The 18,125-nt window shown below is 27.4% G+C and overlaps 1 protein-coding gene across 1 annotated transcript; it reads left to right on the top strand.

The window, feature by feature from the left end:
* The first annotated feature begins 1,140 nt into the window (after positions 1–1,140).
* Positions 1,141–17,387, top strand: LOC126833835 (kinesin-like protein KIF11). The gene is made up of 30 exons (XM_050565397.1): positions 1,141–1,460; positions 2,525–2,678; positions 2,740–2,895; positions 3,110–3,273; positions 4,081–4,224; positions 4,317–4,553; positions 4,726–4,918; positions 4,997–5,179; positions 5,245–5,411; positions 5,791–5,930; positions 5,999–6,111; positions 6,192–6,371; positions 6,549–6,704; positions 6,768–7,019; positions 7,281–7,454; positions 7,534–7,753; positions 7,821–8,023; positions 10,144–10,375; positions 10,802–10,944; positions 11,039–11,143; positions 11,253–11,427; positions 11,507–11,767; positions 12,575–12,721; positions 14,522–14,584; positions 14,654–14,788; positions 14,867–15,098; positions 15,172–15,340; positions 15,863–16,001; positions 16,066–16,196; positions 16,441–17,387. The coding sequence occupies exons 1-30, from the start codon at positions 1,390–1,392 to the stop codon at positions 16,516–16,518; spliced, it is 4,917 nt and encodes a 1,638-aa protein (XP_050421354.1). The 5' UTR covers positions 1,141–1,389; the 3' UTR covers positions 16,519–17,387.
* The last annotated feature ends 738 nt before the right edge of the window (positions 17,388–18,125 follow it).

The following is an 18,125-nucleotide window of genomic DNA, read 5'->3' as shown; positions in this document are numbered from 1 at the left end:
CCTTATAACCACGATTTAAGATAATTGATGATCTTCATTGAAGATAATCTTATTTGTGCAATGTGCTCATAAGTTTATAACAGTAATAATTCATGAGCCATAATTTTCCATTTAAATATATTATGAAACATGACAAGTAAATAATAAAATAAACGTCTTCTATCTTACAGGATATGATATATAATTTATTATGTAATTCCTACGGTCTAACATAACAGTCTATTAGGCCTATTAGGAAATAGGAATAGTAAATAATTTACATCATTATAAATAAAAGATTCCGAGGGGCGAAGGGCTGTGCGTACTCATGTCAACGGGTGCTTACTGCTTTCGGATTCCGATACAGGGCTCAAAAACAAAAATAATATCGGATGATCCAATAAGTAAACTGAAAATCCATGTGTTATAATAAAATATGTAAAATATTATAATATATGTTTTGTATTATGGTACACCTTAATAAGTGATGTTAAATTTAAGGTATCTAAAGAAAAAAGTGGTGCTGATTAAACTTGATAATGTTATGAAATGTTATTCCTACGATGTATAAGATATATGACATGTAATCAAATTTAGAGATGCATACTAGCATACCCAAGCTTCCCCAAATATTGGGCGTATGCTAGTGCCTAGAGGCGCATTATGCAAATTATAATATATATTAACTAGTGATGGAAATGATTCAACAATTATTCTATATTGTTTGAATTAAGTTGAGTACCATACGGGCATACGGCATACTTCCACAATAATATGATCATAGTATTGATTTAGATTTATTTATTTGTTGTTCAACGGTCAACAAAAAATAATTTACAACTACAAATTTCCGTGTGTTACAGAAAAATAAAACAAAAAACCATTAATAAAAGTGCCTCCTCAGCTTCGCATAGAAGCTAAGATTAATTAAACACAGAATAGAATAAATTGATTTTTTAAAATTAAAATTTAATCTAATCTGTGAATTAAATAACAAGTGAAAGTCTTTTCTTCCATGAATTATTTGAATTGTAACCGTTCTATATTCATGCCATGAGGAAATTAAAATGGTCACGCCCCATGGATGTAGTAGTCCAATGACAGATAAAGATGATAACAGTTTCGATCTAAGAATTTGAGTTTTAACGGTTATACCACTACCAGTCAGCAGTCATTACAATTTAAATTACGACAGGTAACAGGTTTAGGCTATGTTACTATTTGTATTTTCTATTGTGTTTTATACTTTTATGCGTTCACCTGCCACCAAATCATAAGTTTCACCAAATAATATTTAATATCTAAAAAATTATTTAAGCTTAACACATTCCGCAGTGCGTTGCTGAGTGCTATAAACTTACTTTTAAATTGCCGTGTTTACTTGGTGTTTTTATTTATATTTTACAAATTATGGCTGACCATCTTTTCCAAAAAAAGGGTTCCTCGCCTGAGAAACCTATAGAAGTTTTTGTCAGAGTCAGGTAATTTTGTTGTTATTAGATTTATATTTTAGTTATTTACGTTTTATATTTCATTCATCGTGGATATAATACTTTTGTAGTTATAAACCAATTTTTTTTTTTAGTTTAATAATTTTACTATAGTAATTTATTTTTTCTCAAAAGTACTCTTTAAAAATGTTTTTTCTCCATTTAGCTTTAGAAGGCTTAATGTACTTGTCTTAGGTGAGATAAGCAATGAGGTATTGACCGACTTTGGTTAGTGCAGAAAGTCTTCTCTCACCGAACACAGTATAGTGTCTGTTTTAGTTATTAATAAAAGATATAGGCGAATACATGTGCTGTGAATTTTCTCGCTCCACAGTATGAAAATATCTAGGGTTTGAAAGATTCAGTCTAGAAAGAAGTCCATGATTTATTAATAATATTACAATGTAAAGATAGGTTTCATATTTACTTTTGGTTGAATATTATAGTACAGGGGTGGCCAAGGTTTGGGAGCTGCAAATTTACTAGTTTGGGCTAAACATACTGAAAAGCGCCACTAATGCCGTGTCAATCTATAATAACGACTTCTTAATTTTACTCTAAGCTTGGTTTCAAGAGCCGCATTGCGGCACGTGGAACTCGTAGTGGCCACCCCTGCTGAAGTACCTAAACATATTTTTAAAACTGAATTATGAAATATATTGAAAATTATGTCAGATTAGGAAAATTATAAATTTGCTTTGAATGTAACTGCAATCTTCTAAATAAGAAAACAAATATTATAATTTTTTCTTAAAACTTAAAATGTTAGTTCAACATATATTTCAAGTTTCTATCTTCATCTTTATCTTTGCCTTACACTCAACTACATGGGTTCAGCCACCCTAGTCCTACACCTCCATAGAGCTCGGTATTCTACATCTTATTCAATTTCAAGTCTCTTAACTATTGATTATTACCATTTGATATGCTGTTAATACCCTTTTAAATGCTAGAGAAAAAATATATCTAATATATAACCCGATAATCATAAACTCTAAAATATTTGTTTTTACAATGAAATTGAACTATTTAATTATTGTTTTTCCAATATAAAGACCCATGACTGATGCTGATAAAAGTAAAGGCTTGCCAGTTGTAGAAGTGTCACAAAACCAAAAGGAAGTAGTTGTGACAGAAAAGACAATTATGTCAGATCGCCGAACAAAAACATTTCATTTTGATAAAGTTTTTGGACAAAATTCAAAACAAGTATGATAATTTTAATAATTACCTAAATAAAGGTTATTACTTAAATTATTTTGTAATTTAGGTTGATGTGTATAATTGTGTTGTGTATCCGTTAATCAAAGAAGTATTAGATGGATACAATTGTACTGTATTTGCTTATGGACAAACAGGAACCGGAAAAACATTTACAATGGAAGGAGAAAGATTAAATGGTCATTCAAAAGTATCTTGGAATAAGGTTTGTTGTCAAATTTAATTATAAATGGCCATTAACATATTTTAAAAATAGAGCTCCACAATTTTGTAACAAAATTTTCTAACTAAAGTATGTTATTTATTTTATTAATAAATTTCTTGAATTGAATAAAAAAAAAGATTTTTCAAAAAAATCTATTAATGGTCTATTGAATATTGTCTTCTGATTGTAAACATAATATTAAAAATGATTTCAGGATCCAGTGTCTGGTATTATTCCACGTGCTTTAAGCCATATGTTTGATGAGCTAAGACTTTTACAAGTTGAACATACAGTGAGAGCCTCATTTTTAGAACTGTACAATGAAGAAATCTTTGACCTTCTTTCTACTTCTGAAGAGGTTATTCATAAATCTTTAAGGTACATTTGTTCTAATACAATATTAGACAGTATTCAAATTTATATCTATTTTAGTATTTGCTAGAGCTTTATCAACTTATAAAAACTTAAATAAGTTTTTTAAATTAAAAATAATTTATTGAAAAAATTGACTTTTGATAACCAGTTTTAAATAATTATTTTTAAAGTTACTTAAGCTTAAAATTTAGGACGGTAGGTGGAGTGCAGTTAAGAAATGTGCGTGGATAAAATAACTCTACTTTCCACTCTTCCTCCCATTCTACATTTTAATCTTTAAAACTATTTATTCAAAACTGGTTGTCGACCAGTCAATATTTTTAGCAAATTATTATTAATTTAAAAAGTTAAGAAAATATATATGTTAACATTTAAGTTTTAAAAGTTGATAAATCCCTAGAAAGGGAAGTCATGTGGTCAACAGTTGTTTCCCTTCATTGGTTCTGTATAAAAAAAACATAAACAAAGATATTTTAAAAAAGAAACTTTTTAAAATTGCAATTATTATAAGAGTAAACTAGTGTAGGGCTTTAAAAGAATCACATGGTAATATCATTTAATAATCATCTATTTAACCTTTTTTTTTTAGTTAAAAATTTAATACAGAGTTGATAATACAAAGTAAAAATTGATTAGTTCTATAATTACACATAACAAAATAGAAATTGGTTTCATAATAGAGGGAAACCCTTATGATAACTTGCATAATATACTATTTTTAGGCTATGGCAAAATTAAAATCACAATTAATTATATTACCTTTATAAGAGTTTCATTAACAATCACGTAATTTATGGTTTTTCAATTTAGAATTTTTGAAGAAAAGAAAGGATCAGTTATTGTACGCGGTTTAGAAGAAGTCATTGTAGGTAATAAAGACGAAGTGTACAAGTTACTTGAAAAAGGGTCTAAGAGACGACAAACAGCTGCAACGTTAATGAATGCTCAATCCAGGTAAATACCCTTGAGACTTCTAAGAAGTACTAATTTACTAATTATCAAAAATGTGTATTAGAATAAGGTATAAAAAATATATTTTTTTTTAGTCGATCGCATACAATATTTACTATAACTGTACATATAAAAGAATCAACAATTGAAAGTGAAGACATTGTTAGAGTTGGCAAGTTAAATCTCGTAGATTTGGCGGGTAGCGAAAATATTGGACGTTCGGGTGCTATTGACAGGCGTGCTTGTGAAGCTGGAAATATTAACAAATCATTATTAACACTTGGACGTTGCATTACATCTCTAGTAGAGCAAACCCCTCATATTCCATACAGGTTAATTTGATTCATAAGAATATATATATTATGTGTCTCGAATATTTAATCGTCATGTATCATCATGGCTGATAAAAAAATGGCAATTACAATATTGTATAAAAATTTGTTTGATAATCAAAAGTAAATCAAGTTATAAAATCAATACCTAACAAATAAAATATTATTGCAGAGAGTCTAAACTTACTCGTTTACTACAAGATTCCTTGGGGGGTAAAACAAAAACATCAATTATTGCAACTGTGTCACCATCACATTGTAATGTTGAAGAGACCTTAAGCACTTTGGATTATGCTTCCAGAGCTAAAAACATTAAAAATAAACCAGAAGTCAATCAAAAATTTACAAAAAAAGCTTTGATAAAAGTACAGTAGTATATTGTTTTTTACTTGCTCTATATTGATGAACTGTGATTTATTTTGTTATTGTTTTTTTTCTTATAGGAGTATACGGATGAGATTGAAAAACTTAAACGGGATTTATGTGCAACTAGAGATAAGAATGGTGTGTATGTTGCTGAGGAAAACTATAACGACATGGTATTAAGATTAGAAAAAAATGAAGCCGATATATGTGAAAAAATTGCTACAATAAGAGCTGTAAATGAAGAATTAAACAGAAAAGAAGTACATTATTATTTTTTTATTATTAAATTATACCTTTATAATTTACTTTTTTTTTTTAATTTTAGGAAATTATGAGAGATTTAAAAGTGGACTTGATTAGAACGATGGACGAGAAAGATAGAAGAGACAGCCTTATTGTTAAACTTGATAGAGAAGCGACAAATTTAAGAACGTTAGCAGAAGTTTATGAAAATGATAACAAAAAGTTACACGATAAAATTGAACGTACAATGTGAGTTTCAATAATATATTATAGTTTTCATAAAATATTACCTGTTTTTAAGTAGAAATTAATGTTGTACAAAGAAACCGGGACACTTTTTCTTAAAATAATAAATGATTTTTAAATACATTTTTATTTACTATATATCCTTTACAATTTGAGTGCAGGCGTGTGGCGGAATGAGATAAGGTGGCAGTGTAACAATGCACGGTCGATTCGAATCTCAGCTACTGGCGGTTGTTAATCCTTTTTATTTAAATAAATAATATAATAAAATTGTTCTAAGAAATCATTATTTGGAAGTATGTTTTTTTGTATCCAAATAATGCCTAGGTTTGAGCCAAGATTATTTTACTAACAATAATTAATTATAATTATACTTATTTAGTAATGTTGAAAGAATCAACGAGTCGGCCATTGATAAATTGAAAAACCGTGTTTCGGAAACTAATGCATCATTCTCAAATACTCTAGCATTGTTTGAAAGCAAAAATAGAGAATATTTAGACACACAAAATAAGCTTAATGGTAAAATATTTGTTTTGTATTAAATTATGACATTTTACATATTATATGTTCAATTATGATTATTGTAGATGATATGTACAATCAGCATTATTGTATATTAAATGAATTAAAAACGGTTGTGGGCAAAGTAAATGACAACACTGATACAACTAATAAAGTTTTTTCATGTATGAAAAATGAGGTAAGATATAATTAATATACAATTATTGCCTAATCACAAATATTAACAATTATATTTCTAAAAAATAATTATTTACGTAGATAATTAAAGCACTTGATCTCGGACAAAATGGAAGTGGTGAGATAGAACAAGGAGTTAAAAATTTGTTAATGGAAATGCAACAACTAAAATCTGCGATCACACAAAAATCACAAACTATAAGTCATGTTGTTGCTTCTATGGATTCATATCATAATACTATTATCAAACACATAAGCGAGGTTAATAATTTACAAACAGTTGTACTATTTAACATTTTTTTCTTAGTATTTGTTCCTAATAATATTTACCTATGACATAATTCTTGTGGTGGCACATTTTTTTACATCGCTTTAATATTGATGCACCGATCATCTTTGTTCATCATTGATCAATAAAAAAAAAAAAAATGTTTTCAGACGAAATTGCATAACAAAAACATAAATGAAATTTTAAATGAGATTAAATATCGTTTCAATCTTCAGAATAAATCTAATAAATCTATCGAACATGTTATGAACCATTTGAAGAAGTGTTATGAACAAATGGATATTGAAAAACAGGAATCGTTGGAGGTAAAATAATCTGAAATCTTATTAAAAGCTAGTGTTCATTATTATTATTATTATTATTTTTAGAAAATTAATAAAATTAAGGATAACTTTGTCAGTTATATGTCACTATTTTTAAAAGACATTGATATTGTCAGTGACACAAAGCCCTTCAATGCTATAAAAGCAGACTATGTAAGTCATAATGATAAATTGACAGAAATGTTTGCAAAACAAAACGAGGAAAAAGAACACATGAGTCAGGGTATAACGTCATTGGAAAGAATTCATAAGCAAACCTCTGATTTATTAGAACCAATAGAATATCTTACTAATGAGGTAAATAATAATAATTTAAAAAAATTATAATTTTATTATTGTCATATTGTCTATACTTATTCTAACTTATTAAAACAAAATATAAAGAACATATTTAGTTTTAAACAATATATAACAATTTATTTGTATCAAGCAACAGATTATTTTTCACACGACAACCATGATTACATTATCAAAAAACTTAAATCAAATTTTTTTTTCTGTCAAGTTTATATTTTGAGAACTCTTAATTTAACTGTTTTATTTATATTTTATGTATAGAGTCAATCAACTTTAAATATAATTTCTAATGGAGCTCAATTCCATGAACTCTCACATACATGTGCGTCAAACCAAGAGACATTATTACAGCTACAAAATAACATATCATCCGAATTTGGACGTTTGACACAGAATATCAATAAAGAAATTGAAAGAGTTGAAGAAAACATTGTGGTGAGATTTACATTGTACATTAATTGCCATAATTTTTAAAGAAAAAAAATTGTGTTACATTGTATTGTTCTATTTACAGAATATTACTGATAATATGTCCGAAACCATTAAAGAAGCAAACATTTTGTTCAAAGAGTCTGAGAACAATACTAACGAGTTTCATTCAAAACTGTCAGCATTAAATGAAAAACAGGTCGATAGCGTTGGTACTGGTAGCTTATGTGTCAAAGAAGAATTTTTCAGACAAGAAACTAATATAAACATGTTTTTAAACGAAGCTAAGCAATGTGAACCATCAGGTAATAGTACAATTAAAGTCAGTACAAGCATATTGTGAATTTCAATGTAACACTATTTATTTTACAGGTGAAACACCAAAGAGGAAACAATTTGATTATCCAGATTGTGTTAACACCACATTGAGACGAGAGATCTTACAGAATTTTCTTGTCGATACCAGTGAATTAGTAGTGAGTTCTACATCAACGTCTGTGAGCTCTAGCCTTATATCATTAAATGGATCTGATTCAAATATACCTTCAAAAGAAAATAGCCCTAAAGTTATAAAGGTAGGTTTTTAGTTATATAACAGGTTATAAACAACCTGAATTATTAAGTGTTCAAACATATCAACTGATGCAGTAAAAACATCATAATTAATTTCTTAATTTTTTTTTTAACGGATACCATGTGTATTTTTATTAGAGATAAAAAAGGCAGCACTGTAGTCTAGTAAACAGATTCTAAATAACATAATTGTGATACTGCCCTTTTTGATGAAAGTATAAAAATATATGGCTTTAGTTTAAAAAAAAAAAAATTAAGGAATTGGGTTACGACTTTTTGTTTAGTCTATATATAAATATTAGAAAAGAATAAAATAAAATGTATAGCTTGTATTAATAATATTTATTTTTTCAGAAAAAAGTAAACAAAAAACAAAACAAAATGTTAAGAGAGGGAAAAGTATTAGTAGAACGAAATTAAACAATTAAGACATTTGAGTGGAAATAAAATCGACATTCTATTTATTACAATATCACTAAAAGTGCACTTAATGTATGTAAATAATTAATACCTATAATTTGTAATGTATTCTATGTATTTGCTCTTAAATTTAATTTTTTTTAACCTTACTATTAGGTGTGATTATAATGAATTAATTGTTTTTTATTGTATACACAATTTACAGCATACACATTTTTATTAATAACTGTAATTTTAAGTTGTACAAATGATTTACATTACTAACATTTGCTTTTATATGAATGGAACAAATTTTTTATATTTTTAATAATTTTATAGTTTAATAAAATAATGAAAACTTTTGGTTGTATACTTAATAGTATTGCCACTTTAATATACAATTTTATTTGTATTATTTATATTGATTACCATGATTAATCAAAAATTATAAATTATATAATTTGTCAACATTTAATTTTTAATGACTGAACAGTAACTGGTGATCATTTTGAGTCTTTTTACCTTTTAACACTAACATTTAGTAAATCAAAATAAAATGGCCATTAGCCATGATGGACAAAGCCTGTAGGCATATATTATAATCAATTAAGGGTAACTTCTAATTAAAAGTGTATTTAAATTGGCATTAGTCCACACTAGTTAGAAACATAATCGAGAATCCAGTCCTAATCATAATTATTGTTCTTTACATCAGTTGACTGTCTATAAAAGTGAAAAATATCATGTTGATTATGTACAATAGAACATACCCTAGACGAGTTTAGTAGCCACTACATTATATTGTAATACTACGAGAGCCTCATAATAATAATAAAACTATAGTTAATAGTTATTGTGAAAATACATTTTACAAATTTATCTTAAATTCTTTAGTTGTTCTAGACAAGAATATCTAAATCTTATGAGTTTAAGTAATAAAGTAATTGTTCTCTAATGAAATTATTCAATTCACTAAAGAATAATAATAGGCTCAATAAACCCCACAAGTACCAATGAGCCTTTTTACAAAAGGAAATTTAGTGTAGTTATTCAGGTATGGGCACTGGTAAATATGTTGTACTAATATTGTTATCATAAAACTAGTGTTGCTTCATGCTTGTCTATGAAAATTCCCTATCCATTTTTATCAAGAAATAAGGTTAAACTAATATACTGTATACTTAACGTTTCTAAGCATTAAATATGTCTTATCAATATTTAAAATTTTTTTCTTCACTAATAATATTGAAATAGAATAGTATGCTGCGTCCTTTGACAAGCAATACATTCGGCAACTTAAATTTAATAAAACTGTTTATACGTATAATACTATAATTATGTTCGAGATACATAGCAAAATTCTAACCGATTTATTTCTAAATTTGTATCTTTTTCACACGCAAAATTCCTCTTCGTCTGAAAAAATGTAGTCAATATAGATTTGTGTTGTAAAAACTACTAGCTAAATTGTCAACTTAATAAAATTATTCTACACAGAAAATAAGAAATAAGTTTGGAGAAGTTTTTTGTAACTAATGACTTGACACACACAAGAATACTGAGGTCTGAATATAAGTCATAAGACTGAATTCAGAATATTTGCCATTTGGCTTTTCGCAGTATAAGCAAAAACGAAAAATCACTGATTACAAGCTACAGCTGCTCATAAAATTATACATTTTTTCAATTTTCGCGGGTTAAAATTTTGGGAAGCCCTTGACAAAAACACGCCCATTCAAAACAAAACAAAAACGATTACAACAACAAATGTTGGCGGCGGTGTAATTTTTTGGCAATCAAATTGCTTCTTTGTTTTTTTTTTATTATTAATCAATTTGTACTTCGAATTATTTATTTTAATAAGTTTATTATGGAAACAGACGCACATATGATGTCTCAACAGTACGCACAAGCTCAGCCACAACAAATACAGCATCCACCAGCTCCTCAACCAAGTATGATAAATTAATTCAAATAGATATTACAGTACAAACAACTATACTCACACGGTCAACTCAAGTAGAATTAGAAATTTGATTTGTGTTATGAGTTTTATGATTATTGTGTTAAGTATTAAAGTAGTTAGTCTGTGCGTTCAGTCAAACATGTTAACTGGCATTTAAAGTCAAAAATACCTAACCTATAAATATTCAAATTAAGATTTAAGTGGAGATTATAGGTATTTTGATTTCTGCCTCCTGTGAAGTAATTGCAAAGGGGACTCCTAAAATTACAATAAATTAACTCAAAAGTTGTATATTCATTCTTAATATTGTATTTATACCTTCCATTTGCCTCAAAATGTAATAATTTTATTTGAAATTTATTCTAATTATAAAATAATATAATATATTTGTTTAATGAAATATATTCGCTTATAGCCAGAGAAATGCAACAGACCAGTGCCCCAACCTCAGCTGATGCTTGCTTAAGTATTGTTCACAGTTTGATGTGCCACCGACAAGGATGGGAAAGTGAAGGCTTTGCTAAACGAGCTATAGAATCTTTAGTTAAGAAGCTTAAGGTATGTAATTTTTACATTTAGTTAGATTTTTATGATAGTGTTTACCAGTAGTTGTTTTTAATGGGTTTATCAATACAGAAATGTGTTTCTTTAGGAAAAAAGAGATGAATTAGATAGCCTTATTTTGGCTATAACCACAAATGGTTCTCACCCAAGTAAATGTGTTACTATACAAAGAACATTAGATGGGAGATTACAGGTATATTTTATATTACATATAGTTTTTGTGTGTTTTAATTATTTTTATTTGTGGCTGAATAACTTTTATATATTTTTCTTGATTAATACGTCTTTCATTTTACTTACAGGTAGCTGGACGTAAAGGTTTCCCACATGTTATTTATGCAAGGATATGGCGATGGCCAGATTTGCATAAAAATGAGCTCAAACATTTAAAATACTGCCAGTATGCTTTTGATTTAAAATGTGATTCAGTATGTGTAAATCCGTATCATTATGAAAGAGTTGTATCACCCGGTATAGGTAAATTAATATTTTAATTTAATTTAAAAAAAAACATTTTATCACATTTAAAAATATTCATACATTTTTTACATTTAAGATTTAAGTGGCCTTACACTTCAAAGTGGTACATCGACTAATGGTTCTGGGAGAATAATAGGTCTGAGAGATGAGTATACGGCTGGGGGAGGAGGAATGTCTCCATCACCACCTGGTTCTAGTCAGGTTAGTAGTTCCAATATGGATAGTGACGTGTCTGGGAATAGCCCAGCCGTAACTGTGCAGCATCACTTACCACCCATATACCATCAACAAAATCCAGTCACCGACGTATCTCAATCAACTGTATCCCAACCACCCGGTAAATAGAATAAATACATTAATACATATATATACAGGGTGGTAATTTTATCGTGAACCACTCAATATCCCATAGGGTTTACTAGGTATAATATTTTTTCTTTATAATATTTTTATACAAAGTTATCTCAATTTTTCACATTTTTATTTTATTTTTACTCCCTCCCAACTTAGTTTTTTTGATAGCAAATTTTGAAACTTAAACGGTAACACAAAATTTTATTAACTTTTTAAATTGATGATAATGTACTTAAAATTTTGAATGGTTGATAACCAGTTTTGGACAACTATTTTTAAAGTTATAAGATTTTAAAAATTAGGACAGGAGGGAAAGTGCACATAGATAAAAATAATACTACACTCCACCTTTCCTCTTGCCCTAAACTTAAAACTTCAATAACTTTAAAAATGGTTATCCAAAACTGGTTATCAACTAGTCAAAATTTTAAGTACCTTATTATCAATTTAAAAAGTTAATAAAATGTATGCGATACCATTTAAGTTTAAAAAGTTACTATCAAAAAAACTTAGTTGGGAGGGGATAAAAACTAAAAACAAAATGTAAAAAATTGAGATTACCTTGTATAATAACATTGTTAAAAAAAAAAATGTAATACCTAGTTAACCCTATGAGATATTGTGTGGTTCACGATAAAATGATTACCTGTTTATGTAATTAACATATATTTAATTTTTAAATTGATGCATGTTTTTTAACATAGTTGTAATGAAGTTTAGAATGATATTTATATTCTTTAATTCTGATATAGTGCATGTGTAGTTATTAGTAGTACGTCGTTATTTGTAGGAGATATTGGTATGTTTCGATCTTCACAACCACAACCACAGCAACAACGACCTAGTCATCAAATCGGTATAAGCTCTCAAGTGCAAATTAAGACCGAATCGTGTAACAATTGGATGCCTGGTACTCCTTCACATATATCCCCAAATAGTAAGTTCTGTTCAGTATGATAATTGAAATCTTGAACATAAATTTAAAAAATATAATCTATGGATCTACGAGGACCCTAAACTTGTGTTTTACAAAGTGCCTATCCTACATTTAAAAGGCTTCGAAACTACCAATTTCCCGCTTTGCACTTGTCCAATTGCTATTTTATTTCAAAATAAATTAAAACAATAACAAGCGTTTTTTTTTTTTAATAAAAAATAAAATATTAAATCAACTATATCTTTTGTGCCTAAAAATAATTGTTTTAATTTATAAATATAAATAAAGTATAGTGCTTAAAACTAAAATGTTATTACATAACATATATAATGGACATACTTAAGAATATTGAAATATAATGTCATTCTATTGTACACCTCTTTTTCAAGATGTTAGTTATTTCTTTTATGTGCTTTTAAACTTAAATAATTTTTCGGCAGTTATCTTTCTATTATAGAGGAAGAAAAACTATATTAAAATTTGACCCCTTCAAATAACCAACAAGATCTGATCATCGTAGAGATTTATCTTAACATCATTGGGTAAAACGACAAAATACACAGTTATAAAATAAAATAATAATAAAAACCCTTAACCATAAAAATTATATACTCTCCGCGAAAGTTAAACAAGTTTGACAGTACTCTGTAAAAAGTTTCATCAAAATGGTGATCCTATTGATGTGGCCCCCCCTCCCTATTAGTTACAATGTTGTTGTACAATATATCTATTATATTGATTATAGTCTATGCCTATTTAGTAGATCTTTATGCTGCATTTTATCATATTTATTTCATAAATGTCATACTATTTAGGACGGTGTTTGTGCGAAATGACATAAGTAAAAAATCATAGTTTTTTAGTCAATACAAAAAATATTATTTCATCATTTTAATCTATAAATTTATATAATTTTTTACTTGAATTGGTTTATTTAACCACTTTTATATTTTTAATAAACAATTTCAAGTAAAACAAATATTAATTTATAGACTAAAATGATAAAATGATAATGTTTTTTGTGGTTACTGGAAAACTATGATTTTTGACTTGTGTCATTTTGCACAAACACCATTTTGGCATTAAATGTCCTGTAACTAATATTTGTAATTATAACTATTAGTTCTAATATCACTAATCAATCATGGAATTGAATGTGAACAACTTTTAAAGTATTTTTTCTATGATGTCAAATTGCTAACGAAGAATAACACTTAAGCTTGGATAGAAAAAGACTTTTTTGTTTGGCTACTGAAACATGTTATATTTCATAAGAAGTGTCCATTTGATCTTGCAATAATCTTTTATGAGATTTTTATATCTTAATTTAACTTAAATAATAGCAATTTTATCGATGTACATAAACGCTGACAATTAAAAACAGAACAATTATTGAGAAATTAATGAGTTGAAAAAAAACTAATTTGGACATTTTAATTAATTACCTAACAAAAATATTTAATCGAAAAACCCTAACGTTTCCAGATTTTTTTAAGAAAAATCCATGTTATTGCCTACTTTGGAAATTAAAGAAAAATGTAACTATAATTGTTGATAACTATTTTTTAAGCAAATTTTTTTACAGTAGAAGAAATACTTTCAAAATTATTACTATTCAATTCTATTGAAAACTTCGTTCTTTCTTGTAATTATTAGTGCACTATATTTCTTATTTTAATTAATAGCTTATTATTAGTATAAAATTGTATTTTAAAGTACTTAACGTTTCCAATTGAAATTTTATACATTTTATAATACTATTATTTACAAGTCGACTAATATTTAAATTTGTTACTGTAGGACCGCCTAATATGCCTTTGCAGAATTCAAGTATGTTTACTGGACAAGAAGATGAAAATTTGTGTAATTATATTACATTTGTATTTAAGTTTTAATTTCACTAAGACACAATGAATTCAATTTGATTTATAGTACCAAGCCAAACAATAACCCCTCATGACTATCAGGGACCGGCTGCCTCAATGCCTGGTACAACTACAGGTAACCGAACCGTTCAAAGCACTCTCACCTATACACATTCAATGCAACCTCCGCATCCCACTTTTTGTAAGTATAACAACTTTTTCAGAATTGTATTTTATTGATTTGTAGTAATGGTATTTTATTGTTATTTTAATATGACAGGGGGAGTATCTGAAATGGGTTTGAGTGGACTATTGTCATCACAACCAGCTCCTGAATATTGGTGTTCGATTGCTTATTTTGAACTAGATACACAAGTTGGTGAAACATTCAAAGTGTCGTCTACTTGTCCCCATGTCACAGTTGATGGTTATGTCGATCCATCCGGAAGTAATCGGTTTTGTTTAGGTGCTCTGAGTAATGTTCATAGGACTGAACAGAGTGAAAAAGCCAGGTAATATTTGCTTTTGACCATGAAAAATAATCAAAGTACAATTTTCTCAAAAATGAATCATTATTTATTACAGGCTCCACATTGGTAAAGGCATCCAGCTCGACTTGATAGGAGAAGGAGATGTTTGGCTTAAATGTCAAAGTGATCATTCTGTGTTTGTACAATCTTACTATTTAGACAGAGAAGCTGGCCGAGCCCCTGGTGACGCAGTGCATAAAATATACCCGCACGCATACATTAAGGTATCCTCATTTTATAGTATTACAACAATTTTTGCCTTTTTTTACCAAATATACACACTGTAGAGAACAATAGTTTTACATTTTCCTATATATTTATAGTTAAGATAAATTAAGGTTTAAAATATTTCACAATTATTTACATACTACATTTATTTCTTAGCTTTCATTGTAAATTTTGTAAGGTAAAAAGAGTTTTTGTATTTAATTCAATTAACGATAACTAACTCTTGGACTAATTTTGCCACGCAGTCTATTGTTAAGAAATTGTTTATTAAAGGTGCATTATAAATCCTAAAACTAAAAAATAGTATTAACATTTCCCATTAAAGTGGAGAAACATTCTCAAAACATACTTTTTATGGTAAAAAGCCAACTTTTAAAAGTATCTTTTTGGTACAATTTTTGATTTATACTTGTTACCAAAAAAAACCATTCTTAAACAAATGCTATATGTTAGCTGAACACCACCTAAATTGTAATAAAATGTATTTTTTTGCATTATGATTATTTGTTGATTAATAGGTGTTTGACTTAAGACAATGCTACAGACAAATGCACCAACAAGCTGAAACAGCTCAAAATGCAGCTGCGGCACAAGCTGCTGCTGTAGCAGGCCATTTGGCTGGACCTCATAGTGTAGGCGGTATTGCACCAGCTATAAGTATGTGGGTTATAAAATATATGATCTTCAAGTGTATTAAACAACAATATATAATTTTTATTAGGTTTTAATGCTGCTGCTGGTATTGGAGTAGACGATCTGAGAAGGTTGTGTATATTGAGACTTAGTTTTGTTAAAGGATGGGGTCCAGACTATCGACGAAGTAGCATAAAAGAAACCCCTTGTTGGATTGAAGTATGAACTATTTACAATTAATAAAAATATTGTATACATAAATTGTCCAATTTAAGACTACATCACAATATTTTAAGATTATCAAATTATCAATATCACTTCTTTTCTTCATGTTTATAAATTAAATATAACGTTATACAGACCAACGTTAAACAAAAATTTATTTGAAGTGGTTGTAGTTTTAAACTATAATGTTATTTTAATAAAATATTTAATTCACATGATTCTAACGTCTATATTTTAGGTACACTTACATAGAGCATTGCAACTTTTAGACGAAGTATTACACTCGATGCAAATTGACGGTCCATCAAGGGCTTAATTTTTAACTAGACTATGATATTCAAGTGTAGTAAGATATATTTTTTTTTTTAACAGGAGGTAATTTGTTTGAATTAAAAAAAAATTGACTCTTTAGCTACATTTACCTAATAATTTGGTATTATGTTCATTTACTGGAGGTCTGACAAATTAGCCGTTTAGTTTCAGCTGTTTTAATGATTAATAATGATTACTACAGCTTGTAGTTTTATCATCATTTTTTACCCAAGATGTCTAACAGTGACACTTAAAAAATATTAATTTATATCTTTGATATTTACCATTAGGTAGTACGAAGATTCCATTGAAATTATTTTATTTTTATACATTTATTTATTCATTTAAGTTGAATGAACTATTGTTTTATTTTTTATGTTTATTTTATTGTTTGAAAAGAATAAAGGTAGTTTTATACCCTCCTAAATCTTTTGTTGTGTGTAAATATTTGATTAAATTTTACTTGTTACTTTTTAATATACCAGTATTTTAATTTAACTTTATAACTGATAAAACATTTAAAAAAAGTAATTTTACTAGTAAAAATAGTATATAGACTTATTATTTAAATATGTACCCTACCTCCTCTTAATGGAATTATTACATAAGACTAATGTAATTTGGGCATTTTATTGAACCTCACTTTTTTAACTACCTCAGGCTCATATTAATTTTATATTTTGTAACAAAGAATATAATGTCCTATGAGCCTTTGAATTTAAGCTTCAAATAAAATAAAATTGTGCTGCTGTTTTTATAAGCAATTAATATGATTATTCTTTTGATATAAAATGTTAATATTTTAACTCAAAGCAAGAAATGAGATATCTTTATAGTCATATTTTGTACTTGCCACTATAATTTGTATTGTAAACTTGTGACAATTTTTCATTTTTTCTACTAATATGGTTACCTGACATTTTTTTGCAGAAACTATTTTTAAAACTAAATGTTTTTATAAATGCAAATATATATTTTTTGTTTATGCACTTTTTATTTTACAATTTTGTTAAGCCTGCAATAGACTATTAATTATTTAATAATAAAAAAATTGTGTATTAAAAAATATACCTTTCATATTATACATATTATAAACGTGATAACTATTAAATTATATATTTTTTTTTGTGATGAGTGATCCTAGTTTGAATTTTTACATGTATGTTGTAATCTGAGAAAAAATGGAAAGATTAATTTTTTGGAACTAAATAGTGTTATTTTTTTATTTTTTTATTTTAGTCTTATGATTTATAACAAAAATTATCCGTGGTTTCTTTTGGGATTAATTATTTTAAAGTCTTGTACATCAGCTATGCTATGTTATAATTAAATGGTGTAAACTAATAGAAAGGCCTACCACCTGACGATCGAATTTCGCCTATACAGGCCTTACTCCCAAGTCCCAGTTAGAAGCGCTATACAAAAATAAAATATTACAAGATTTATCTTATTTTAATTAATTTAAGAAACATTGGTAAACAGGTATTAATAATCTAAAATTCATTTTTTACTGTTACTTATGTAATATTTATGACTTGCAACAATACATTATGACTTCAAAAATAATGAATGTTTAAAGACATAAATATTCTTATCTTGGAACAAAATATC

Source organism: Adelges cooleyi, unplaced genomic scaffold (genome assembly GCF_023614345.1).
Source record: "Adelges cooleyi isolate 19-005CV unplaced genomic scaffold, UGA_ACOO_1.1 ACOO_flye_CR_arks_rails_tigmint_CR_PRNA_2, whole genome shotgun sequence".
NCBI lineage: Eukaryota > Metazoa > Arthropoda > Insecta > Hemiptera > Adelgidae > Adelges > Adelges cooleyi.
This window is presented reverse-complemented; position numbering and strand designations above follow the sequence as displayed.

Coding starts and splice junctions, on each gene's coding strand:
- LOC126833835 (XM_050565397.1), top strand. CDS start 1,390: ATGGCTGACCATCTTTTCCAAAAAAAGGGTTCCTCGCCTGAGAAACCT. Junction 5,180..5,244: donor AAGAATTAAACAGAAAAGAA/GTACATTATTAT, acceptor TTTTAATTTTAG/GAAATTATGAGAGATTTAAA. Junction 8,024..10,143: donor ATAGCCCTAAAGTTATAAAG/GTAGGTTTTTAG, acceptor AGCCCTTGACAA/AAACACGCCCATTCAAAACA.